Raw genomic sequence first — 26,914 nt, forward strand, 5'->3', positions numbered from 1 at the left:
AAACCAGGGGTGACATTTTAATTTGTGGCTCCAAACCTCTGGAACTCGCTGCCGTTGGTCTTGTGAACATCTGCCTCTGCACATTTTTAAAGGCTAGTTAAAGCCCCATCTGTTCAGGAAGGCGTTAGGACTGTCCTAAAGTGACTGCTGTATTTGGCACCTTTAATGTCTTGTTGATTTTACTAGCTGTATTTTTTTACCCTCCATTTTTTATCTCTTGTGAAGCACTTTGTGACTTTGAGCTGAGAAAGTGTTATAAAGAGTTATTCACATTAGTGCACTGTTCTGGCAGGTACATAGTGTACTTTATGTAAGTGTACTAACAGAAGTGCTTAAGACACAGCCACTGATGTTTATACAAGAGATAATGTGGCACAGGTGGTGAAATGACCAGAAACGAGAGGAGTGACGTGACAAGAAAATAAAAGATGGGAGTAAAAAGTACAAACTTAACGTAGCTAATTAGAAAAGACAGTTTGACCCCAAGAACTCCTCTCATTTTCTTTACCAGATGGAATTTTGAGGACTCTAAGCACCAGCTGTCCTGAGGGAAACTGCAGAGGGACCAATGACTGAATGGTTTGATTCCCTCTGAGGTTGGATTATCTGCTAAATTGTGAAACCAGTCATCTGTCAGCTGCCTCAACTTGCATGAACGGCTTCACCTCACAGTGCAATCAAGATCAACCTTGTTGGATGACGACAAACTAGAGTTGGATTTGCAAAAAATCATTCTTCTTTTGCAAGATTTAAATCTTTTGGCACTTCTGAATGGAGGAAGTATCATAGACTGTTGTGAGCACAACGTTACAGGAAGTGAGTGATAGAGAGTGGAGTCACATGACCTGTTTTTAGGAAGTGAGAGTGTGAAAGTAAAAGACAGTGTGGTGGTGTTGAGCTACAGTCTGAATAGTCCGGTGTCTTCTGCTTTCATGAGTGCTTTAGGTTCGCTGTCTTTATTTTTAGGGTCCTCGGCCTGAGCAGAGGGCACCTTCTAGCAAGCTAGAAGGTGCCCTCCGCCGAAGGCGGAGGGCACTATTGTTTTTCGTCTGTTTCTTTTTTCTTATTATTATTCCACGCACCCCGAAAACGCAAATTAGACCCACTAAACATGCTCAAAAACTCACCAAAATTGGCACGCACCTCACAATTGCGAAAAATTGCGTAATGATACCAAACATGACCCCCGACATCCCATAATAATCTCCATAGAGCCAAAAAACCCAAAAAACACACTTCGACGGCCCTAGCTCAGGCCAGGAAGGTCGTAGAGAGATGAAACCAACACCAAAACGTTCCTCTCATTGAGACGCACAAAAAATATAGGAGGTATTTTCGCGTAGCTCCAACAGGAAGCCGGCAATTTGCCCGCCAAAATAAGAGTTTTCGGAAATTTAAGCCTCTCTACAAAGATTAACTTGTCAATAACCAAAAATGGTACCGCCATGAAAATTGGCTCACATGACAGACCAGACTCTGTTCTACAAAAGTTGTGGGGGAATTCGTTGTTTCGGGCCCGGTTTTCGAATGGCGAGCCCTCAAAGTCGCCGACCACGCAATGTTAACAGATGGGAGAGCAGCCCTCGCTGAGCAGTTGGGCCTCTGGACAAAAAAGTAAAAGTTGCACAGCTTTAAAAATGACATGGTTGGATTCCTCACAAAACGCTCTTCAAGAAAATCATATTTTTACACAGATTAGGTCAACATTCTGGCCTACAGGATGAGAAGTTTGTCCCCTTTAGGAATCTCATCCCCCTGCACTTCTGTGATGATGTCACACACTGATTAGGAGCTCCACACAGCTGGTCACATGACTCAGCAGAGGCAACAATGACTCTCTCCTCCATTAAAGTGCTTATTAGACCCCCTGAACATGCTCAAAAACTCACCAAAATCAGTACACACATTTCAAGCATCAAAGTCTTCAATATAATACCAAACATCCCATAATATTCCCTCTGTCCACATCTACAACATTCAAACAGCCATAGCAGCCCGGAGGAATGTCCTAGACAGATTAAACCAACGTCAAAATGTTCATCTTATTGAGACAAACAAATTATTTGCTAACACCCTGACCTTTCCCAGACAGGAAGTTGGCTATTTCTCTTCAGCATAGCAGAGGATACGTTGCCATGGTATCAACTGACTCCCTGACATCCCATAATATTCTCTCAGAGCCACAAGGCTCACTTCCACCTATGCACAGCAAAACCGCCCTAACTGGGGCTAGGAATGTCGTAGAGAGATGAAACAAACGCCGAAATGTTTATCTCGTTTTGATGGACACATTGGTGGGAAAACCGGCAGGAGCCCGAGGACCCGTCTAATGCTGCTTGCAGCTTTAATTAGGGTCCTCGGCCTGAGCCAGGGCACCTTCTAGCAGAGCTAGAAGGTGCCCTCGGCCGAAGGCCGAGGGCACTATTGTTCCTGCTGCGTTTCTTTTTAGGGTCCTCGGCCTGAGCCAGGGCACCTTCTAGCAAGGCTAGAAGGTGCCCTCGGCCGAAGGCCGAGGGCACTATTGTTCCTGCTGCGTTTCTTTTTTCTTCTTCCCTCCTCCAGTGAATCGCTTATTAGAACCCCTAAACATGCTCAAAAACTCACCAAAATTGGCACGCATGTTCTATGCGCCCAAAATTTTCGTTTGATACCAAACATGACCCCCGACATCCCATAATAATCTCTCTAGAGCCAAAAAACCTCTAAAAACCACTCTTAAACACACAAAAATGGCTCTAGCTCGGTCCAGGAATGTCGTAGAGAGATGAAACCAACATCAAAACGTTCGTCTCATTGAGACGCACAAAAAATATAGGAGGTATTTTCGCGTAGCTCCAACAGGAAGCCGGCAATTTGCCCGCCAAAATAAGAGATTTCTGAAATTTAAGCCTCTCTACAAAATTTAACTTGTCAATAACCAAAAATGGTACCGGCATGAAAATTGGCTCACATGACAGACCAGACCCTGTTCTACAAAAGTTGTGGGGGAATTCGTTGTTTCGGGCCCGGTTTTCGAATGGCGAGCCCTCAAAGTCGCCGACCACGCAATGTTAACAGATGGGAGAGCAGCCCTCGCTGAGCAGTTGGGCCTCTAGACAAAAAAGTAAAAGTCGCACAGCTTTAAAAATGACATGGTTGGATTCCTCGCGGAATTTCATATAAGATATGTATATTTTGACACAGATTAGGTCCACATTCTGGCCTACAGGATGAGAAGTTTGTCATTTGGGAATCTCATCTGTGATGATGTCACACACTGATTAGGAGCTCCACACAGCTGGTCACATGACTCAGCAGAGGAAACAAAGACTCTCTCCTCCATTAAAGTGCTTATTAGACCCCCTGAACATGCTCAAAAACTCACCAAAATTGGCACACACATTTCAGGCATCAAACTCTTCAATAAAATACCAAACATCCCATAATATGCTCTCTGTCCACATCTACAACATTCAAACAGCCATAGCAGCCAGGAGGAATGTCCTAGACAGATTAAACCAACATCAAAATGTTCATCTCATTGAGATTAAAAAAAAAATACACCGACACCCTGACCTTTACCAGACAGGAAGTTGGCTATTTCTCTTCAGCATAGCAGAGGATACGTTGCCATGGTATCAACTGACTCCCTGACATCCCATAATATTCTCTCAGAGCCACAAGGCTCACTTCCACCTATGCACAGCAAAACCGCCCTTACTGGGGCTAGGAATGTCGTAGAGAGATGAAACAAACGCCAAAATGTTCGTCTCATTTTGTTGGACACATTGGAGGGAAAACCGGCAGCCGGAGCCCGAGGACCCGTCTAACGCTGCTTGCAGCTTTAATTTCTTATTATTATTCCACCCGCCCCGAGAACGCAAATTACACCCCCTAAACATGCTGGAAAACTCACCAAAATTGGCACGCACATCAGGATCGCGTGAAATTGCGATTTGATACCAAACATGACCCCTGACATCCCATAATAATCTCCATAGAGCCAAAAAACCCAAAAAACACACTTCAACGGCCCTAGCTCAGGCCAGGAATGTCGCAGAGAGATGAAACCAACACCAAAACGTTCAGCTCATCGAGACGCACAAAAAATATAGGAGGTATTTTCGCGTAGCTCCAACAGGAAGCCGGCAATTTGCCCGCCAAAATAAGAGTTTTCAGAATTTTTACCCTTTCTACAAACATTAACTTGTCAATATCCAAAAATGGTACTGGCATGAAAATTGGCTCACATGACAGACCAGACCCTCTTCTACAAAAGTTGTGAAGGAAGTTGTTATTTCGGGCCCGGTTTTCGAATGGCGAGCCATCAAAGTCGCCGCCCGCACAATGTTAACAGATGGGAGAAGAGCTTCTCTGAAGCAGTTGGGCCTCTAGACAAAAAAGTAAAAGTCGCACAGCTTTAAAAATGACATGGTTGGATTCCTCACAAAATGCTCTTCAAGAAAATCATATTTTTACAGAGATTAGGTCAACATTCTGACCTACAGGATGAGTAGTTAGGCATTTTGGAAATTTGATTCTCTCCCAGGGCTGCTGCATTCCTGTGATGATGTCACACACTGATTAGGAGTTCCTTGCAGCTGGTCACATGACTCAGCAGAGGAAACAATGACTCTCTCCTCCATTAAAGTGCTTATTAGACACCCCGAACATGCTCAAAAACTCACCAAAATTGGCAGACACATTACAGCTGTCAAACTCTTCAATATAATACCAAACATCCCATAATATGCTCTCTGTCCACATCTACAACATTAAACAGCCATAGCAGCCCGAAGGAATGTCCAAGACAGATTAAACCAACGTCAAAATGTTCATCAAAAAAATACACCGACACCCTGACCTTTCCCAGACAGGAAGTTGGCTATTTCTCTTCAGCATAGCAGAGGATACGTTGCCATGGTATCAACTGACTCCCCGACATCCCATAATATTCTCTCAGAACCACAAGGCTCACTTCCACCTATGCACAGCAAAACAGCCCTTACTGGGGCTAGGAATGTCGTAGAGAGATGAAACCAACGCCAAAATGTTCGTCTCATTGACACAAAAAATATATGCGACACCCAGACCTTTTCCAGACAGGAAGTTGTCTATTTCTCTTTGAAAATAACATAACAACACATTACTAAAATATCATTTTTTATCCAAAGATTTCTCATAAATTGTCAGTCTGCACTCTACTTGATTTCTGTCTCACACTAATTAGGAGTTCCCTGCAGCTGGTCTTCACATGACACAGCAGAGGGAATGAGACATTGTATTAACTGTCATAGCACTAAGAGGCCAAAGTGGGATGAAACTGACTGTTGAGTGGAAACCAGTATGACAGACAGGCAAGAGCATCAAAACTTATCCAACATTGCTCCCATCTTTTTTTAGACACACTTTCTCAAATTGTGCCATCTATCTGCACCTCTTTTTTTTTTTTTTTTTTAGCTCTGATAAAGTTGTGTGATCATATCACAAACTCTTTTGGAGTTCAGTACAGCTGCTCCTGTGACTAAGAGGATATCATACATCAGCTCAACTTTCTTCCCTCAAATACGCTTACAAAGGGATAAAACTTTGACAGTGGAAGTGAAACGGGCATAAGGGAAGGGCATAAAAGGAGCAGCCATGGTGCAAGGACCGGAACAATGCTTTTTACAGCTTTTTATCATTTCCTCTGCTCTTTAACCCCCTCAACATGCTCAATCACTCATCAAAATTGCCACAAACCTCATATTTGGCAGAAAATTCTATATGATACCAAACTTGAGCCCCAACATACCATAATTTGCTCTCTAGTGTCACCAAGGCACACTTAAATGCCTGTAATGGGCAGTAGAAATGTCATACAGACATAGAATCATCATCACAATGTTTTATACACAAATTGTATGCTTAAATGTGGGATTTCGGCCTCTACACAAAAAAGTTTAACTTCCACAGCTTTACAGGTGACATGGGTGGATGCTGGACAAAATTTTCTACAAAAGTACCAACCTTTTACAGACATTTGGTCAAAATTTCTGCACCTTTGCGGAAACATTTCTACATTTAAACACTGGTAAACAGTTGGCCCAGGCTTATTAGCTATCAGCAGCAGCTGCAGCCACGTTTCCACAAAACAAAACAAAAAAAATCAACAACAGACTCTGCTTTTTAAAATAACTATGTTGCTCACTTGTATGCTGTTCACTTTAAAATACTATCCAGCCATCACACTTCCTCACTAATAAAAGAAAACAAGGTTATCTGGTTCAGGAAAAGTCCAGTGTTCTCCTATGTTTTTTTCATGGTTAACTGAGAGGAGGCCACCCATGATTACGATGATTTACTCAAATCACATTCATGAAGAATTGGGATCTGCAAATTTATGTCCTCATCCCTAAAGGAGAATATTGGAAAAAAAAAAAAAAAAATCTTTAACTGTCATGTCTCTTGAACACGAAGAGATACTATAATTATGTCCTTTGGGCATTTGTATGTCCATGCCCTCCCAAACAGGGATCATCCTTTAGGAGTAAAGAAAACTCTGAAGACTTCCTTGTAATATAGCTAAAACATTAGCACATAAACAACTTGTACAACTTAGGAAGTTCGAAACTTTAGGGGTAAAAATTTACATTTGAAACTAGCGAACTAAAAGGCTTGTCTCTTCTTGGTATGATCAAACTGAGCCCCCCAAAAATTCCAATATATGCTCTCCATTGTCACCCACCAATACCACTAAAACACAACCAGATGATGAAAAAAATCAGTGAAACTAAAATGTCATTTAAAACAGGCAAGCCAAAACAGGGCTGTTGCCCTGAGGGCACTGTGATAAATCTTAATCACAAACAACTAGCACAAACATGTAGATTGGATGTTTTAAAGTCCATGTACAGCTGGATCTACTCACAGCTGCAGCTTCACACATCAGTTTAATTATAAGAAGATCACAGGGTCTCCACTGAATTTTGATCTAGCATGTAAATGCACACAGTTTGTTTTAAGATACTTTTCATAAACGAAAACACTTAACAGTGGAACTCAAAGCACCCATTGAAATGAAGTTTTTTTGTCTCTGGTTGCATTCATTTTTTTTTTCTACAAGGCTGCAAGTACAGGTGTGAAACAAGCATGTTGGGTGTGATTGGGTTGAATGAATGGGCAATTCTCATTTTAAATAAAGCATTCAGGTACTTCACTACAGATACTTTTTTCTCATCACATCAGTCACCCTTTCACCACTTTGTAGCTCATGCCTACAACTTTATATTAAAAAACTCACCACCTATAAAACAATTGAAATCTTACCTATCATTATAAAAAATACACTTAACAAGGAACATCATTTCCTCTATAACCAAGTCATGGATAACTTTTAAATTTTCAACGAGACTACGTTAACAGATTTTTTTTTAATGAACTCACATCTGGGTGACTGGTGTGGGACAAAGACAGTCAAATCTCAGCTTTTCTCATCATCACTCAGCTGACACTTTAAAGTTTGACCCACCTACATTACACTGTAAACCAGGAGAACAGTCATCACTCACCATTGTTTTTTCACACTACATGGAAAACATTTTGATAAACTATGTACATCATGACAGACAACACTGATGTTTAGCTGTAGTTTATTTTGAAAAACAGTTTCACATTAAAATGTCTGCTTTCTAGGTCAAATGTATTTCCAGATACTTTAATCGTATCTATACATTTCACTTGTCATTTATCTTTTAAATATGAAAAAGTTACTCAGCATCAAGATTATCAAAATTATCAAATCATTTTATTTTGCAATTCATCCAAAACTTATCAGAAATCCACACATTAGTTCTCTCATTGCTTTCAAACTTACATCAAGATATCTTTATTTTTTTATCTTTAACTTTTTACATTTTAATGTCATGGACATAAATACTTTGACTACAGTTCATCTGAACGACTCCGGCTGATGACAAAACAAATACATGTGTTGCTGTGAATTCAAAAGTCTCTCGCTGCTTCATCCACATCCACAGCTCATTGCTGGTGAGGTGGTGGTGGTGGTTGGGATCACTGCAGCATCTTCCAACAAACAGTTCACCTCAGAGACACAAAGATTCATTTTAAGAACAAAATCATCTGAGCATGTGCACCGTCAGCTTAACTATCTCTAAATACAGATTTACATGACCAGAATGTTGTAATAACTTTCAGAGGGACAGAGAGAGAAAACATAAGACTGGAAAACACAAAGGGAGAGGAGGAGGCATGTAAAATGACAACAATAACAACAATAACTATTTCTTTTTAAAGCTGTCCTGTCCTGGCAGTCAGGCATGCAGAATGGGGAGTCTGAGCCTTGTGGTGCCAGAACAGATTTGCTCTTACTTCATGTTCACAAACAGTTTTCATCTGAACTGTTGAAAGTGAACTTATGAAGATTAAACACGACTAAACTGAAACATACACTCAATAACACATATTTACACTTTAAAACATGAAGAAAATGACAGTTAATGTGCAGCAAGCAAAGACTAACAGCTAAAACACTAACAACTATAACACATGATAATCTAAAAACACCTGCCTACATGATCAACAACATTTAATAAAAGAACACTTTCCTCTTTTGCTGAGATACATGATTATTTTAGAAACAATCAAATCACAATTACTATTTACATCTTTAATTACAACTACACAAAATTTACACGACAAATACCGACAATTCAAGACCTCACCATAAATAAATGAATAAATATATAAATATATAAATACAATATACAAATATAGAAAACGAGCACAATGGACCACTAAAATTCCAAAATGGTGTTCACTATGTGAGTGGGCAGACTTTGGATGAAGACACAAAACTACAACCATGGTGGAAGTAAAAAGTTCACACCAAAAAACTACTCACCAGTTTCCTCTTTAAACCCCACAGATTAACACAACAACCACTAATATTTGCACCATGGCAGAGCGATGTAGCTGTGTTTGACTCAGACAAAGAACTCACACTGCCACTGTGAATCCTTTGTGTGCCTCCTTTGCCAAACCAACCACACTAATCATCATCTAGATTAAAGTCTGCATCAAAAAGCTCCTCTAACTCACCTACACTAACATCTACCTGCCCCTGATCATCTTTAACACTAAAACTACACAGAATTCCTTCATGATCACTGAAGTACGTGGGCATCACTGCACATTCCACATCATACTGTGCTGTTTTAACATAAACATGATCAATCAAAGTCCCCTTCTCTGTGGTTTCCTGTGTTACATGCTGCGTGAATCCTTTTGTGCCCATAAATTTACAAATTGATGAGGTTTTCAAGATGTTTTCATTAAAATCTCCCATCACTACAATTGTGTTACTGATTGGATTTAACCAATCAAGTAACTTCCCCAGATTTTCTTTCAGTACTAAATTTGGATAACATGGTGGACAATAGATCACTGCCAAAACTACGTTTACTTTTGGAAACAGGCACACCAAACACTCCAGATTCAAATCGGGTACCTGCAGAACGTCACAGTCCAATTGGTCTTGACTATACAAACCAACTCCACCATGTTCAAGCTGCTGAAGCTCTAACAATTTGGCGTGACTGCTGCTGCTGCTGTAACACACACCACGAGGACGACTGTGGAAAGTGTAACCGTCAATTTGAACACTGTCCAATGAGGACTGTGCAGTGAGCCACGTTTCTGTGACAGCAATACAGTTAGGCTGTAAATGCTGTGTGCAAGACACCAGATCCACCAAGTGCCGGCTTAAACTTTGAACGTTCATCAGATACACAGAGAAGCTCGGTGCATCTGATGAAGGTTTCTGCTGTCCAATCAAAAATGGAGGCATGCCCTCCAGTGCCTCCCTGATGGTGGTCTTGCTGAAAATGGCCTTCTCATTAAAATCCCTGATGATCAGTCCCGACAAAGCCCTGACTCGACTAAGTGCTACATACGCCTGCCCGGGTGCAAACACCTTCTTAAAACAGACCACAGCCTGGTCCACAGTCAAACCCTGCACTTTGTGTACTGTACAAGCCCACGCTAACCTAAGAGGAAACTGAACACGCAAACCCCCCCACTTCGTCGCCTTCTCCTGCTCTGGATCAATAGCAGTAGAATCCCTGCATTCTACTGCTGCATGTGCACGCTGTTTCCTCCTCTGTGAGCCAATTCTAGGATCATCAAATTTAACATAAACTGTTTGAGGAAACTTGTCACTCACATTCTTAAACTCAATGTGAGTGACGGTGCCACATGCTCCATTGACCAGACCATCCCCGACATCTACATTCTTACACAACATGACACGCGCGTTCCTCGCTAAACACAGCCGCTCTTGCAAACACGTGTCTGATGCTGCTCTATGATGCCCGGCCATCTTTTCCAATTTGCCTGTTTTGCTACTGTTTTGGTAGTCCTGAGCATCAATAGTGACATAATCAGGACACGAGGCAAAGAGCTGCTCCAGGTTGTGCTCAGACACTTGCATATTTGTCGGAAAAATATGCAAGGCTGAGCTCTCCTCACCGGTCTCGCGTGACTCTAAAATTTGGATGTCCGTTTCTAAAAGGGGCGTGTCCTTAGAACGCACTCTCAACCTGTTCAACAACTCAGCAAACACGCTATCCTTCTGCCTGACTACCGTTGTGAGCTCCACTACGCTAAAGTTGCACCACAGATCCACCCCGATGGGACTGCTATACAGAGGCTTCCCTTTAACAGGAGGCAACTGATAGAAGTCACCAACGGCTATCACGCTCACACCGCCAAAAGGGGAAAAGTCGCCTGTCTGCCTAATCTGCCTCAACCTACCATGAACATAAGCCAGCAGGATGTGATCAACCATACTGATCTCGTCAATGATTAGAATTTGGAGGTGACCCAATTCAGCTCTGAGCGAGTTTAGTTTATCTTCACCTAAAGGGGTGTAAGGTAAACTAGCATGTGTTCCGATGCCGAATGTGTGATGAATTGTGGCTGCATTTAAATTGTATGCAGCGATGCCCGTAGGAGCAGTTAACAAAACTGTGACATCGTCTGGTTGATGACATAGTGCTGACAGCAGCCTCCCTGCCTCGTACTGAATGGCCCTGATTAAATGACTCTTCCCCGTTCCTGCTCCACCTGTCACAAATACCTGCAGAGGCTCTGGGTTTTTGCCCATCACCTTCTGCAAACACCAATGTCTCACCCTGTAAAAAACAGCTAACTGTGTCTCATTCAGAGACCTAACCAAACACAAACCCTCACTACGAGACATGGTGTTTCTGTTCTTCTCTAACCTAACAACCTGTCTAGCAGCACCCATCAAATCAGGAATGTTCTCTAAACCTTCAACTAGCTGCTCTCCCTCTATCTCCTCTGCCTGCTGCTGCCTCCTCTCCTCTAAACACTCAATGCGCTCCGCTTCCTGCTCAGGACACAACTCTCCCCACACATCCTCATCAACACCACCGAGCAGCTCAGCAATCTCCTGAGCTCGCTCCAAATCCGGACAGTCAAACTCAAATTTGGCCCTGTTCTCCTCGACCACGGCCTGCACCGAGTGCATGGTGCCGTCCCTAAACCTGACCTCTCCGTTCTCATAGAACTGACTGAAGAACTCAAAGCCCTCAGGTTTGAGCTCAGAGTCAGTTCTATAAGGAAGGAACAACTGCAACAGACTCTGGAAATGAGCCTCTTCCTGCTTCTCTAAGTTAAACCGCATGTACCGAACCACGGCAAACTGTGATCGTGTTCTCCTCAGAATGAAGCCCAAATTGTTTTTCAGTTTAATAGCATTTTCTGATTTTTCATTGCTGTAGAGAACACGATACTCAGATGCAAACGTCGCCATACACATGTCGCTAAACACCTCGTCGTCGGGCCTGTTCTTAAACCTGTCCACTATGCTAGTCATCCACATGTCATCCGAGCGAAGATCATGTGATGACGCCCTCTCCCGCAAAACACTGAGAGGTAAACTCATCTTGACTATGTTGCTCCCTGTCGGCACAAAGACAACCTTTCGGGAACATTCCCTCAAATGCATGGACGTTAGCCTATACACTGCCTCCTGAGCGCAGACGTCTCTGTTGTGTAAATATACACTCCCCAGCTTCTTTAAGCTTTCTCTAGCAGAGAGATTTCCTTGTTGGGAAGCTTCTTTTTGGGCATTGCTCAATAAAAGGCCAATTTCTCTCTCTGACTTTGTAATGTATGAAATGATGTAAATGACGACTGCGTAGGCGTCAGTGACAAAGCTAAGGTCCATGTTGGCGTTCCAGCACTTCAACAACTTCTTACTGTACTGGTTCACCCAAACACTGTTTACCTCTCTCCTATAAACTACCTTAGTCTTCTTCTCTAAACGTCGATACGCCTGCTCATAGATTTCCTGACTGATGCCCAAACTAGCAAACAACTCATCTACAGATGCAGGAGGCACCTCATTTTCAACAGCTTTCTTAACAGCTGTTAAAATTGCCCCCGCTGTTTCTTTGGACATCTCATCGTCGTCGTCAAAACACTTACAGATTGGCATGGTTTTAGAAGCAGATCTCTCCTCTGTGCTATATGCATCTTTCCCGCCACATTTGCATTCTTTTTTATGACAGATAAATGTCCGCTTCGTAGCAGGTTTTGGGAAATTGAAACGACATTTGCTCTTCTTTGACTTTCTACAAGTCTTGGCGTGTCGTTTGGAGTGTGTTTGAACCGATGTCACAATGTCCAATAATGTGTCATCGTCAGAGGGCAACTCGCACGAGACGTATTTATCTATAAACGCAACTACCTCCTCATCTGTGTTCTTACCAATTTTGGGGGCGCCCTCGATCCAAAACAAACAGTGAACATGAGGAGAACCGCGCTGCTGAAACTCGACCCTATGAAAGTGATCGGCGATTTTGCCAATTGGTTCAGCTGGAGACATGAGAACTGCTTTCAAAAAACAATGCCATCTGTAATCAAACATCCTCGCAGCCGTCACCGGATTACGACGCAACAACTGACACCTGTCTGCCCACTCCAAATCCTCTACCGTCTGCGATCTGCCTTCCTGCCTCAGGATGCTGGTCAGCAGATTCTGCCAGCGCATATCAGCAGACGAAAATGAACAAAACCACGTCGGGATCCCTAACTGACGAACGCAAGCCATCACTTCCTTCTGAACAGTCTGCCAAAATGCCGGAGTCCCCCTAATTGGTCTCAGGAACTTAAAACCATCATCAAACTCTAACAACTGCTTCAAAGCCTCCTCATCCTTCAACATACCCTGAGTGATTCTCTGAGACCTCTGACCTACTTTACCCTTACGCAACGCCACAGAAACATTCGACACTACCTGATCTAACTCCGACATGTACTGCGCAAAAAATATGTACTCCACATTACGCGCAAAACGACCGTCCGCATGCATAATCCTGTTATTGAAATAACGCGTCAGCGACAGATGAGCTGATCGAGTGTCATGAAAGGTCTTACCACCCCGAGGAAACAACACAGGAAAACATTTCGCCTCATTCGTTTGGTCAGAAAGCATCTTTACTGGACAATTTCCCTCTGCAGGCGCAATATTAACTATATCCTCAAAATACTGATCTAATGCTTCCTGACCAATATCAACAGGCATAAGACAAGTGTCCTGAAACATGCAGTGCTGCTGCCTGTCATGTAACATTTCATCTTGTATTATGTCTGAAGCATTGTCTACATCTCCCTCAACAAACTCTGCTTCTGCTCTAACCTCATCAGCTCCTTGAGCACTAACACCACCTTGTTCTGCAACAGCCTCTTCCTCACTAGAATCTGCTTCTTCCCTCTCTTCATCCTCTACTCTACAAAACTCATTTACCCAGTCTTCATTAAACTCTATATCTGCATAAAGGGCATTGGTCCTCTTTAAATAATCTAGCGCCTGTCTTACACGCAACGTATCTACAAACTGATACTCATAATACCCTTTATAAGTCAGTTTACGCTTCAGCTTAACCTGTACTAACGACCCCTCCATACTGGACCGGGGCAACACACGAGTCGACTGCACGATGTCGGCTGGAACACATGTCACAGGTCCATGCACTCCGTTCTGCCCCCCTTTAGGCAGTGCCAACATCTTCATAAACGGAATATGCAACGCGACTAAATGCTGCTCTAAACTATTCAGGCATCCCAGTTCAGGTGGAATGGGATCCAGCTCCAGGTTATTGATCCAGCATTCAGCTGGCATCTCACCCTTACTAATCTTAGCCTGACAAGAGTGACAAATCCACAGCTGACCCCTAGAAATCGCCAACTGACACGGCACAACACACTCATCACTACACTGATGCAGGAAACATTCACTAATACACTCCTCAGCAAGTTCAGCAGTTCTGCTTGTTCTGCTGTAGGCATCCCTGTCACAACTAATGACCTGATTTCTAAACAACAACCTGTGACAAACGCAGCACACGAAATCAGGTCCATCTCTAACCTGCTCCAAAAACTGATTCATAACAAAACCAAAGTCTTTTGACTTCTCTACCCTTTGTTTCCTGCTGAACCTAACGCGACCAATAACCCGCTGCCTACGCTCTGAACTACCATACTGACTCTTACTTGATTTTCTACTCCTAGCTTTAACTTTCTCCCTCTGCTCCTCACTATCCCTGTATTTAACCATAATCCTGTCTATAACTTTCTCCCTATGTTCGACACTGTCCCTATATTGTGCCCTAAGCTTGGCTTTAACTTCCTCCCTATGCTTCATATTTTCTTTATATTTACTAACACTAAAAACTTTTACCCTCTCTCGATGCTCAGAGCTTTCTCTATACTTGCTTACACTCAAATCTTTAACTCTCTCTCTGTGTGACTCTTCTTTACTGTATTTTTCAACACTCCTTAACTTTTTCTGTTCCCTATAAATCACATTTTCCTGATACATCTCTCGAAACTTCAACTGACCTCTCTCCCTAAGCAACTTATTCTTTTTTGTCTGTGCCCACTCCTTACGCCTGATATGCCGCGATTTTACCGACCAACTGTCTGGCTTTGCTTCACGAGCATCGTCTGCAGCTTCTTCAACATCTAAACCAAAATCTGAAACTTCCATGGCATCACTGCACCAAAGTGCTGGTTCCTCCCTACCAACACCACCTTCCTGACATCGAGCCCTAAAGCTGTAACCTGAAACCTCACTGACTTTACAATAACCATAACAACTCTGCAGTCCAGGCTCATAAACACAAACTACATTCTCAAAATGGCTCCCTGAGATGTTCTCTAAGTAAATGCACTCTGCCGACAAACACGCACTGCTACAGCTGTACTTGAGCCAACGGCCATCATAAAACGTACAAACACTAACGCCTAACATATCTGCTGTAGCCTGAATCTCCACCTCTGAGGCCCAAGAATTTACATTTGCCATTCTGGACTGCTGAATGTACTCAGACACTGAAGAGTACTCACTCCTAATCAAACTACAATAGTGACTAGCATTCCTCTGAAGATGTTTACAAACAGCAAGCCTGACCCTACGATGGTGCTTCTGAGAACCACTCACAGCCTGAGAGATGGCTCTGAAGAAGCAGTTACCATCGGCCACGATCCTCTCATTTCTACAAGGAACCCCTAACAAACCAACACGTGTGGACACAGGTCCACCAATCTTCACAAACTCTAAGTTAAAACTACTGCACACAGCCTTGCAGACATCTACGCTGAGAGGACGGAAGGCTAGCTCTGCATTTCTAACAGTATCTACAAACTGTACATCTAAATTAGTCTCACCAACATCAAAGCGCTTGGATTTCTTTGACACACGAGGGCCAGAAGCAATCCTACGCTTCTCTGCTGCTGAGACACTGCTAACTTCGCTAGCTAAAGACGCTCCTGACGATGCTGGACTGGCATCTACACTAACACAAACCTCAGGCTCGCAACTGCCTTCAGAAACCACATCGCTTAACCTGCCCTCACTGACTACACTAGACTCTGGTGTTGGAGCAGTGTTCACCTCAGTGACCCGCCTCTCCACGGAAACACCAGACAGCACCGGACTGACATCTGCATAAGCACTAAGACCAAGCGGAGGGAAATCTTCATCATACCTGAAACGAAAGCCGGATCGCCTTGATTTCTTCGACCAACAAGTTTCAGAAGAAATGCCCCACTTACTGCCACCGGTAACGCTCGGTCCTGCCGGTGAGCCGCCGCTCACCACACTGGCATAAGACCGCAAAGAAACGCCCGACAGTGCTGGACTAACATCTGAACTCACACAACGCTCAGACACAACACTACACTCAGGTGCTGGAGCAGCAGTCACCCCTGTGACCCTACCCTCCACAGAAACACCAGGCAGCACTGGACTTGCACCCACATGGACAGTGACGCCACACAGCTCAAAGAGCTTCTCCCTTGAACTGAGACTGTCGGCCAAGCGACAGATGTAGTGGTGCAGGTCATCCAGGCACGCAAAATGCAAAACCACGCTTGTACCGTTAAAGTGTAACAAGCCCTCGTTACCCCGTGAGTGACTGTCTACCACAGCGAACTGTCCATCCTCACAGATTATGGCAGAAGTGTTGCCACACATTGTCAGAAGACATGTGTGGTACTGACCGAAGATCCTGTTCAGTGCGTCACGCAAACTGATGAACACACCGCTGTCGATGTGTTCACCCTCAGTCACGCCGACATCGCCGAACGCCGAGTCACCAAAAACAAAGCGAACCACCGCATCATCAATCATCAACTGCTGTGGCAAATCTGGGACAGAGAGCAGATTTGTCACGTGGTTGAAGATGCCTCGATCGCGCAAATTACTGTACAACTCGTCGCCGCAAATCACCGCGCGATCAAGCTGACGTCTGTCCCAGGAAAAAACACTGCTCAGCGTGTGTTTGGCTAAGCTGACCAAAGCTATAGCCATACACTGCTGTCCTCCGTAAAAAAAGCGCTCGTCAGCCTGATGACACGACCCGCGCACAACCCTGACTGGCCTCCCAGCTCTGCTAGCCTCTGCTGCTACATCACTACTGTCACAATCTAACCCAGCATCAGAAACACAAGCAGAAGAAAAAAAGTGGTCCTTAGCTTTGCTGATCTTCCGTGGCCTCTGGGTTCCCTCGGCGACAGCAGGGCACGGCGCAGCCACCTCCTCCGCGACGACCTGCGGCACCTCGGACTCCAGCGATGTCTCCTCCACGACGACCTCCTGGACCACGGACTCCTGGGCTGCTGCCTCCGCCTGACACAAATCAAAAATTCAGTTTAACTGCGTGACAAACCATGCGGAAAAATGCAGGTGTAAAACAATAAGTCACATAATATGTTTAGACAAAAACGCACCTGGCGCTGGACTGGACTGGGGCCGGAGGCAGACACGGTCTCCTGGGCAGGTGAAGGTGTTGCCGCCACCTATAAAGAACAGGAAAACATGAAAAAAAAAAAAGATCAAGATGCAACTCTAATCAAAACATATATCACACTGCATTGGTCACTCTTCAAAACCAGCAAAAAAAAAAAAAAAAACACACCTGCCGCTTTCCTCCACTGCGCTTCGTGGCAACACCTCGTGGCCGACGCTTCGCACGCGAAGCCTAGAGGAAGAAAAACAAACCTTTATAACAGCTGTTTACCACTTGCGTTATCAACTATTTGGTCATATGGCTTGTGTGCACTTTACCTGGCCAGCTGGTGGCTCAGCGATGCAGCCGGAGCCAGAAGAAGGACTGACCTTCTCCATAGCATCCAACATGTCACCGCTGAACCACACAGGGTTGGGCGGGATGACAGGCCGAACCACAGCAGGTGTTCCGGCCTTCAAAACAAAAAACAAACATTGTTTTAAAAAAAAACTTCACATGCAGGCTTTGCACAAACTTCTACACACTCAATCAGAAAAACACTTTACCTTGTCCTCCTTTCCAACCACAGTCCACTCCCAGGGGTCGCTGTGACGGGTCACGGGGAGGTGACCTGTCACAACTAGCCTGGGAGACACCGTGGCACGCGGCGATGTCCGGTGGGACACCGCAGGCGTGGGCGAGGGCGGACGCTGGGTCAGCTGCTGGACAGCAGCGTTCCACAGCAGATCCACCAGCACAGGGGTCCCATCGGTGTCGCTGAGGTGCACCTGAAAACCAGTCAGACACAGCAGACATTTCACCTTGTTAGTTGGATGTTTTCTTTAGTGTCACATAAAATGTCTTGTAAAAATTAGGACAATACTTACGCCGTCGGGGCACCACAGCTCCAACCGATGGAGGGGGAGGTGCTCAGCCACAGACACGTAGGGGAAACCTGAAATAAGTGTCACAAACCACACACAAAAAAATACTTAAATACTTAAAGTAAACATTAACGCATGCATTTACATGTAAATGTTCATCCATGCATGCCGTCACAGTTTTTTAGCACATATGAAATTCTCAAATCTCAGATTTTGCAGAAAAACTCGATTGAAACGTACCCATGCGTGCTGCGACTCGGTGGAATTCCTGACGCAGCGCCAACTGCAGGCCCGGGTGGATGTTCAGGCGTGGAGGGAAGTCCAGCACGAACACCTTACAGAAAAAAAACCTTTGTCAGCAGATCGCATTCATTTCTCTAAAATAAGTGCATGACAATACAAAGGCTGCTCACAGCAGCTTTGCTGACACAAAACCAAACGGTTAGCAACAAAACCTTAAAACAAACACACACCTTGGGCCAGCGGCTGGCGATGGAGGTCAGGAGAGCACCGAAGTCCAACGCTGCCTCGCCAACCGTCCGGCTGGCCGTGAGGTTGTTGCTCGGGGCGAGCACGCAGACGGCGTCGGGGGTCCACGGGACGTCTGCGTGCAGGGCCTCTGTCCTCAGCTCGGCTGCTGATGCACCTGGAACAGACAGAAAAGCAAAGGACAGAGAACCTACCGGCATGGGCACGAAGCCGTCCACCATGGCCCGGAGGTGGGAGTCTCCAACGACGAACACCAGCTGCAACAACACACACGTTGTTTTACAACAGAGAAACCTACCAACAGACACCTTACTCGCTGCAATTTTTCAATAAATACAACAAAAATCGTACCTTCTGGTCCGAACGACGCGCTGGAGTGACCAACTTGCAGCTCCGGTGGGTCAGTGCAGAGGTTGGCCATCTCCGCGTTCGGTGGCGGTACCCGGTACCGCGCCCTGTAAAGGACATTGAAGTTTGTCAGAACATCATTAAGGGACATTACATCCAAACCATATCAGTGAACATTCTGAAATGAAAGTTTGACACATACGAGCAACGAACTCGGGGACAGGCTCGAGGGCAGTCCAGGGGTGGTCCTCTGCCCTCTTCCTCTTCAAGGCCAACGCCCTCCTATGGCCTTTCGCTCTAGGCATCTGAACAGGAAGAGGAAGAAACATTTTTGAGTCCACGCTCACAGAGAAAACACCAGTCAATCTGTGCCAATCATACTCACAAGGCTTCACATAGCAACGCTTCACCTAACATTACAATGTAGAAATGTTTTAACTCACCTTGGCTGAGGGCAAGTGTGTGTGTGTCTGTGAGTGTGTGTGTCTGTGTGTGTGAGTGTGTGTGTCTGTGTGTGTCTGCTAGAGTGGATGTGTATAAAATCAATTAAAGTGTGTGCAGATTAGCAGTTAGTCTAGGTGTGTGTTGGTTTAAAGAGATGTATGAGTGTCAAGATGTGTGTGTCCTGGAACAGAAGATCTCAGAAATGCAGCAGTCGTAGTCTCCAAAGCACAGGTGAGCACAGGGAAGTAAATCGCACAGCCAAGGAATCTGCAAAACAATACCATTTAAGAGTAATTAAGATAATTGTGGGAAGAAAAAAAAGCAACAAAAAATGCATGCAAATCCAATACACATTTAGATCATGCCAGGAATGCCACAAAACACAAAATTAAAGGACCCAAACAATCACTTTTATCACTCACACATTATGGATCTTTAACTCTCACAAAATGCCAGTTTGCTCTGGCCTGCTTACCAGGACACACACACAACTGATTAACAGCTTAAACGAAGATGAACAAGCCACATAATGTGGCTAATAATTAGCTTTCACAGAAAAAAAAGGCCAACATAGTAGAGCTATATCTACAACCTGAAAGCACATATCACTCCAAGTAATAATCTTGAAAATGTATTCAAAATGCACCAAAAAGCACAATAGAGCATAAAATCACACAGCCAAGGAATTTGCAAATCACTACCATTTAAAAGTAAACAAGATTATAGTGGGAGAATAAAAAGCCAAAAAAAAAAGGCATGCAAATCTTATCTACACATTTAGATCATGCCAGGAATGCCAAAAAAACACAACATTAAAGCACCCAAACAATCACTTTAATCACTCACACATTATGAATCTTTAACCCTTACAAAATGCCAGTGAGCTCTGGCCTGCTAACCAGGACGGATTCACATCTGATTAACAGGTTAAAATAAGATGTACAAGCCACATAATGTAGCTAAAAAGTAGCTTTCACAGAAAAAAAAGGCCAACATAGTAGAGCTGTATCTACAACCTGAAAGCACATATCACTCCAAGTAATAATCTTGAAAATGTATTCAAATGCACCAAAAAGCACAATAAAGCATAAAATCACACAGCCAAGGAATTTACAAATCACTACCATTTAAAAGTAAGCAAGATTGTAGTGGGAGAATAAAAAGCCACAAAAAAATGCATGCAAATCTAATCTACACATTTAGATCATGCCAGGAATGCCAAAAAAACACAACATTAAAGCACCCAAACAATCACTTTAATCACTCACACATAATGGATCTTTAACCCTTACAAAATGCCAGTGAGCTCTGGCAAGCTAACCAGGACAGATACACAACTAGTTTACAGCTTAAACTAAGATGAACAAGCTACATAATTTGGCTAACAAGTAGCTATCACAGGGAAAAAGGCTGGCGTGGAATAGCTATATCAACAGCTCAAGCTAAGATTTAAAACAAAGGCAGACAAAGCTCACACACACACAATCACACAATAAGTCTTTTCTCTCAGCACGACCCAAACAAGAAGCAAAAAGCTACAGCTAACGTGGCTAACAAGAAGCTAACACAGGGAAAAAGTCAGACACATCATAGCTTTGTCTCAAACCTAAAAGCACACATCATTCTTAGTAATAATATTCAAAATGTATTCAAAATGCCCCAATAAAAAACACAGGAGAGCATTAGATCACACAGCCAAGAAATTTGCAAATCAATACCATTTAAGAGTAATCAAGATTATAGTAGAAGAAAAAAAGCCATCAAAAAATGCATGTACATGTAATCAAAATGTATCTTTAATCAGAATTACCCAAAAAAAGAGCAAAAATATATAGGTAACATGGCTAACAAGTAGCTTTCACAGAAAAAAAAAGTCTGACACAGCGCAGCTATATCTATAACCTTAAAGCACATATCACACCAAGTAATAATCTTCAAAATAATTCAAGATGCACCAAAAAAGCTCAGGAGAGTAAAGTAGAGAACACAGGTAGGGAGCCTTCAAATTAATACTATTTCAGAGAAATCAAGAAAATTTGAGGAGAATAAAAGCCATCAAAAAATGCATGCAAATGTAATCTACAGATTTAGATCATGCCAGGAATGCCACAAAACACAACTTTAAAAGTAATAATATTCAAATGCACCAAAAAAAGCACAGGACAGTATAAGATCACACAGCAAAGAAATTTTCAAATCAATTCCATTTAAGAGTAAGATAATGGTAGGAAAAAAAGCCATCAAGATGCATGCAAATCTAATCTACACATTAAAAGCATGCCAGGAATGCCACAAAACACAACTTTAAAAGTCCCAAACAATCACTTTAATCACTCACACATTATGTATCTATAACCCTCACAAAATGCCAGTCAGCTCTCGCCTGCTAACCAGGACAGATACACAACTGATCAACAGCTCAAATTAAGATTTAAAAAAAAGGCAGAAAAACCTCAAACACACACTCCCACAATAAGTCTTTTCTCCCAGCATGACCCAAACAAGGAGAAAAAAGCTACAGCTAATGTGGCTAACAAGTAGCTATCACAGGGAAAAAGGCTGGTGTGGAATAGCTATATCTAAAACCTTAAGGCAAATATCACACCAAGTACTAACCTTCAACATATATTTAAATGCACCCAAAAGCACAGGAGATGCTGAAGAGCACACAGCTAAGGAAACTCCAAATCAATTCCATTTAAGAGTAGGCAAGATTATAGTAGGAGAAAAAAGCCATCAAAAATGCATGCAAATCTAATCTACACATTAAAAGCCTGCCAGGAATGCCACAAAACACAACTTTAAAAGTCCCAAACAATCACTTTAATCACTCACACATTATGGATCTATAACCCTCACAAAATGCCAGTCAGCTCTCGCCTGCTAACCAGGACAGATACACAACTGATTAACAGCTTGAACTTGGATAAACAACATAGGCAGACAAACCTCTCACACACACACTCACACAATAAGTCTATTCTCTCAGCATGACCCAAAAAAGGAGCAAAAAGCTACAGCTAACGTGGCTAAAAAGTAGCTTTCACAGAAAAAAAAAGGCTGACGCAGCATAGCTATATCTAAAACCTTTAAGCACATATCACACCAAGTAATAATCTTCAAAATGAATTCAAGATGCACCAAAAAAGCTCAGGAGAGTACAGTAGAGCGTACAGCTAAGGAATCTTCAAACAATACCATTAAAGAGTAATCAAGATTATTGTCAGAGAATAATTAGCGATCAAAAATGCCAATTTAATTGACACATTAAGATCATGCCAGGAATGCCACAAAACACAACTTTAAAAGTCCTAAACAATCACTTTAATCACTCACACATCATGGATCAAAACTTCAACAAAATGCCAGCAAGCTCTGGCCTGCTAACCAGGACAGATACACAACTGATCAACAACTCAAGGTAAAGTTTAAAACAAAGGCAGACAAACCTCACAAACACACTCACACAATAAGTCTTTTCTCTCAGCATGACTTAAAAAAACAGCCAAAAGCTCCAGCTAACATGGCTAACAAGAAGCTAACACAGGGAAAAAGGCAGACACATCATAGCTTTGTCTCAAACCTAAAAGCACACATCACACTTAGTAATAATATTCAATATGTATTCAAAATGCCCCAATAAAAAACACAGGAGAGCATTAGATCACACAGCCAAGAAATTTGCAAATCAATACCATTTAAGAGTAATCAAGATTATAGTAGAAGAAAAAAAGCCATCAAAAAATGCATGTACATGTAATCAAAATGTATCTTTTATCAGAACTACCCAAAAAAGAGCAAAAATATATAGGCAACATGGCTAACAAGTAGCTTTTACAGAAAAAAAGTCTGACACAGCGCAGCTATATCTAAAACCCTGAAGCACATATCACACCAAGTAATAACCTTCAAAATGAACCAAAAAAGCACAGGACAGTATAAGATCACACAGCAAAGAAATTTTCAAATCAATACTATTTCAGAGTAATCAAGATTATTATGATAAAGAGCCACATCAAATACATGCATATGTTATCTACACAATAAGATCATGCCAGGAATGCCACAAAGCACAACTTTAGAAGACCCAAAAAATCATTTAAATCACACACACACACATTATGGATCTTTAACCCTCACAAAATGCCAGTATGCTCTGGCCTGCTACCCAGGACGGATACACAACTGATCAACAGCGCAAGTTAAGATTTAAAACAAAGGCAGAAAAACCTCACACACACACTCGCACAATAAGTCTTTTCTCTTAGCATGACCCAAAAAAGGAGCAAGCACATATCACACCAAGGAATAACCTTCAACATATATTTAAATGCACCAAAAAGCACAGGAGAGTACTGAAGAGCATGCAGCTAAGGAATCTCCAAATCAATTCCATTTAAGAGTAAGATAATGGTAGGAAAAAAAGCCATCAAGATGCATGCAAATCTAATCTACACATTAAAAGCCTGCCAGGAATGCCACAAAACACAACTTTAAAAGTCCCAAACAATCACTTTAATCACTCACACATTATGTATCTATAACCCTCACAAAATGCCAGTCGGCTCTCGCCTGCTAACCAGGACAGATACACAACTGATCAACAACTTGAACTTGGATAAACAACAACATAGGCAGACAAACCTCTCACACACACTCTCACACAATAAGCCTATTCTCCGGGCATGACCCAAAAAAGGAGCAAAAAGCTACAGCTAACGTGGCTAACAAGTAGCTTTCACAGAAAAAAAGGCTGACGCAGCATAGCTATATCTAAAACCTTAAAGCACATATCACACCAAGTAATAATCTTCAAAATAATTCAAGATGCACCCAAAAACCTCAGGAGAGTAAAGTAGAGAACACAGGTAGGGAGCCTTCAAATTAATACTATTTCAGAGAAATCAAGAAAATTTGAGGAGAATAAAAGCCATCAAAAAATGCATGCAAATGTAATCTACAGATTTAGATCATGCCAGGAATGCCACAAAACACAACTTTAAAAGTCCCAAACAATCACTTTAATCACTCACACATTATGGATCTTTAACCCTCACGAAATGCCAGTTAGCTCTGGCCTGCTAATCAGGACAGATACACAACTGATCAACAGCTCAAGCTTAGATTTAAAACAAAGGCAGAAAAACCTCACACACACACTCACACAATAAGTCTTTTCTCTCAGCATGACCCAAACAAGGAGAAAAAAGCTACAGCTAACGTGGCTAACAAGTAGCTTTCACAGAAAAAAAGGCTGACACAGCGCAGCTATATCTAAAACCTTAAAGCACATATCACACCAAGTAATAATCTTCAAAATGTATTCAAAATGCCCCAATAAAAAGAATAGGAGAGCATAAGATCACACAGCTAAGGAATCTTCAAATCAATACTATTTAAGAGTAATCAAGATTATTGTGGGAGAAAAAAAAGCCACAAAAACAGCATGCTGTCATTTTCTAAACACAAATGCTGAATGTTGAATTTCAGAGCCCATAACCTCTAACTCTAAGGGCATCAGGCCTATTAATGACCTCTGTTCAATGAATAAAAATGTGAAAAAGCAGGACAAAGAAGACAATACTTCCACATTTAAAAATTTTAAGTTTGAATGTAAACAAACAGAGCCCTAGCCTGCCCTCTGAGAGTTCCACTTCTATTTGGAACCTCTGTCAAGAGTTCCAGAAGCCTAAGCTCAAATCCTTATGACATATCTATTTCACAAATTTGAAAGTAAACAGGCACAACAAAGAAGAAGGTTTCCATGGTGACAAATCATTGAATATTCATTTATTAGTTTATTACTACTATCATTAATAATTTATATTAATATCAACTTGTTATTTCATATTTCAATATCCTGTGTTCACTCTTTAAAAACATTTTTCCTAATGTTAAACAAGACAACAACACTACAGGAATATTAAAGCCGCAAAAACAGCATGCTGTCATCATTTTCTAAACACAAATGCTGAATGTTTAAATTCAGAGCCCATATCCTTTTACCCTAAGAGCAACAGTCCTATTTATGACCTCTGTTCACTGAATAAGGACACTGCATAGCCACATCTACAACCTTTAAGCACATATCACACCAAGAAATAATCTTCAAAATGTTTTCAAAATGCACCAAAAATGTTTCACAGTGTCTTAAATACATATATTTAATTTATTTAGAAGCCAATCATTGTACTTGGAGGTAACAAGCATTTCTCTCAGTATTACAGAAAAGCAACACACCAACCAACCAAGTAAAACTCATAAAAATCTTGTTAAATTCACCAAAAAAGTACCAAAGTATCTTAAATATATATCTTAATTGTGTTAAGGGCAGACTTTCTAGCATTTCTTTCAATATTACACAAAACCAAGCACTGAGCAGGCCGAGGCTGGCACACCATGGTGGCTAACTAGTAGCTATGACACAGCATTATTAAAGCTAAACCCACAAAGCAAATATCACACCAAGCAATACTCTCCAAAATGCACCAAAAATGTTTCATAGCATCTAAAATTCATATATTTGATTAGTTTAGAAGCCAATTATTGTACTTGGGTTTAGGAATATCAAGCATTTGTCTTAATATAACAGAGCAGGCTAACGTGGCTAACACAAAGCAATTACTGAACAAAGGCCGAGCTTACATTAGCATATGTATGCACACAACTTTTGCCAACCGAGTAAAAGCCATCAAAATGTATTCAAAATGTACCAAAAATGTACAATTCTTTCATCAATATATACATTTTATTTGTTTAAAGGGTAACCACTGCACCATGATCAAAGTTCATCGAGTATTTGTGTTAACATGACACAAAAGACAGCACAGAGTAGCTAGCGTGCTAACACAGGCTGAATGCAGATCAAAGGCTGAGATTTCCATAACATTAGCATACGTTTAGCGTCGGAGCACCAACCACAAATGCTAACTAAAAGTCATCAAAAAGTTCTTCAAATTCACCACAAATGTAACATAATATCTTACATATATAAAACTTATTTAATTTAGGACAATTATCGTCTTTGGAGCAAAGACTACCGAGCATTTCTCTCAACAGGACACAAAACCACACTCGGAGCAGGCCACGCTAGCGGGCTAACACGCACAAAGGCTGAGATTTCCATAATATTAGCATACGTTTTGCGTCGGAGCACCACCCACAAATGCTGACTAAAAGTCATCAAAATGTTCTTCAAATTCACCACAAATGTAACATAATATCTTACATATATAAAACTTATTTCATTTAGGACAATTATCGTCTTTGGAGTAAAGACTACAGAGCATTTCTCTCAACAGGACACAAAACCACACACGGAGCAGGCCTCGCTAGCGGGCTAAAAGAACAAAGGCTGAGATTTCCATAACATTAGCATACGTCTAGCATTGAAGCACCACCCACAAATGCTGATAAAAAGTCATCAAAATGTACTCAAAATGCGCCAAAAAT

The 26,914-nt window shown here is 42.1% G+C and overlaps 1 protein-coding gene across 1 annotated transcript; it reads right to left on the bottom strand.

Annotated features, from left to right (window-relative positions):
• Positions 1 to 8,549: 8,549 nt before the first annotated feature.
• LOC141791737 (uncharacterized) lies at positions 8,550 to 18,891 on the bottom strand. The gene is made up of 8 exons (XM_074672379.1): positions 18,655 to 18,891; positions 18,422 to 18,515; positions 18,185 to 18,252; positions 17,864 to 18,085; positions 17,636 to 17,770; positions 17,487 to 17,549; positions 17,299 to 17,367; positions 8,550 to 17,197 (listed from the first exon to the last, which is right to left on the bottom strand). Exons 1-8 carry the CDS (start codon positions 18,889 to 18,891, stop codon positions 9,029 to 9,031), a joined length of 9,057 nt encoding a protein of 3,018 aa, XP_074528480.1. The 3' UTR covers positions 8,550 to 9,028.
• Between the last annotated feature and the right edge of the window lie 8,023 nt (positions 18,892 to 26,914).

Source organism: Halichoeres trimaculatus, unplaced genomic scaffold (assembly GCF_033239565.1).
Source record: "Halichoeres trimaculatus isolate MK-OKI-2021-1 unplaced genomic scaffold, fHalTri1.1 fHalTri1_scaffold_6, whole genome shotgun sequence".
In the NCBI taxonomy this organism is placed as follows: Eukaryota; Metazoa; Chordata; class Actinopteri; order Labriformes; family Labridae; genus Halichoeres; species Halichoeres trimaculatus.

Excerpts from the sequence above, each read along its gene's own strand:
- LOC141791737 (XM_074672379.1), bottom strand. The coding sequence starts at position 18,891 with ATGGTGGACGGCTTCGTGCCCATGCCGGTAGGTTCTCTGTCCTTTGCT. Across the intron at positions 18,516-18,654 it reads TCGCCAGCCGCTGGCCCAAG|GTGTTCGTGCTGGACTTCCC; the intron begins GTGTGTGTTTGT and ends TTTTTCTGTAAG. Across the intron at positions 18,086-18,184 it reads AGCTGTGGTGCCCCGACGGC|GTGCACCTCAGCGACACCGA; the intron begins GTAAGTATTGTC and ends ACTGGTTTTCAG.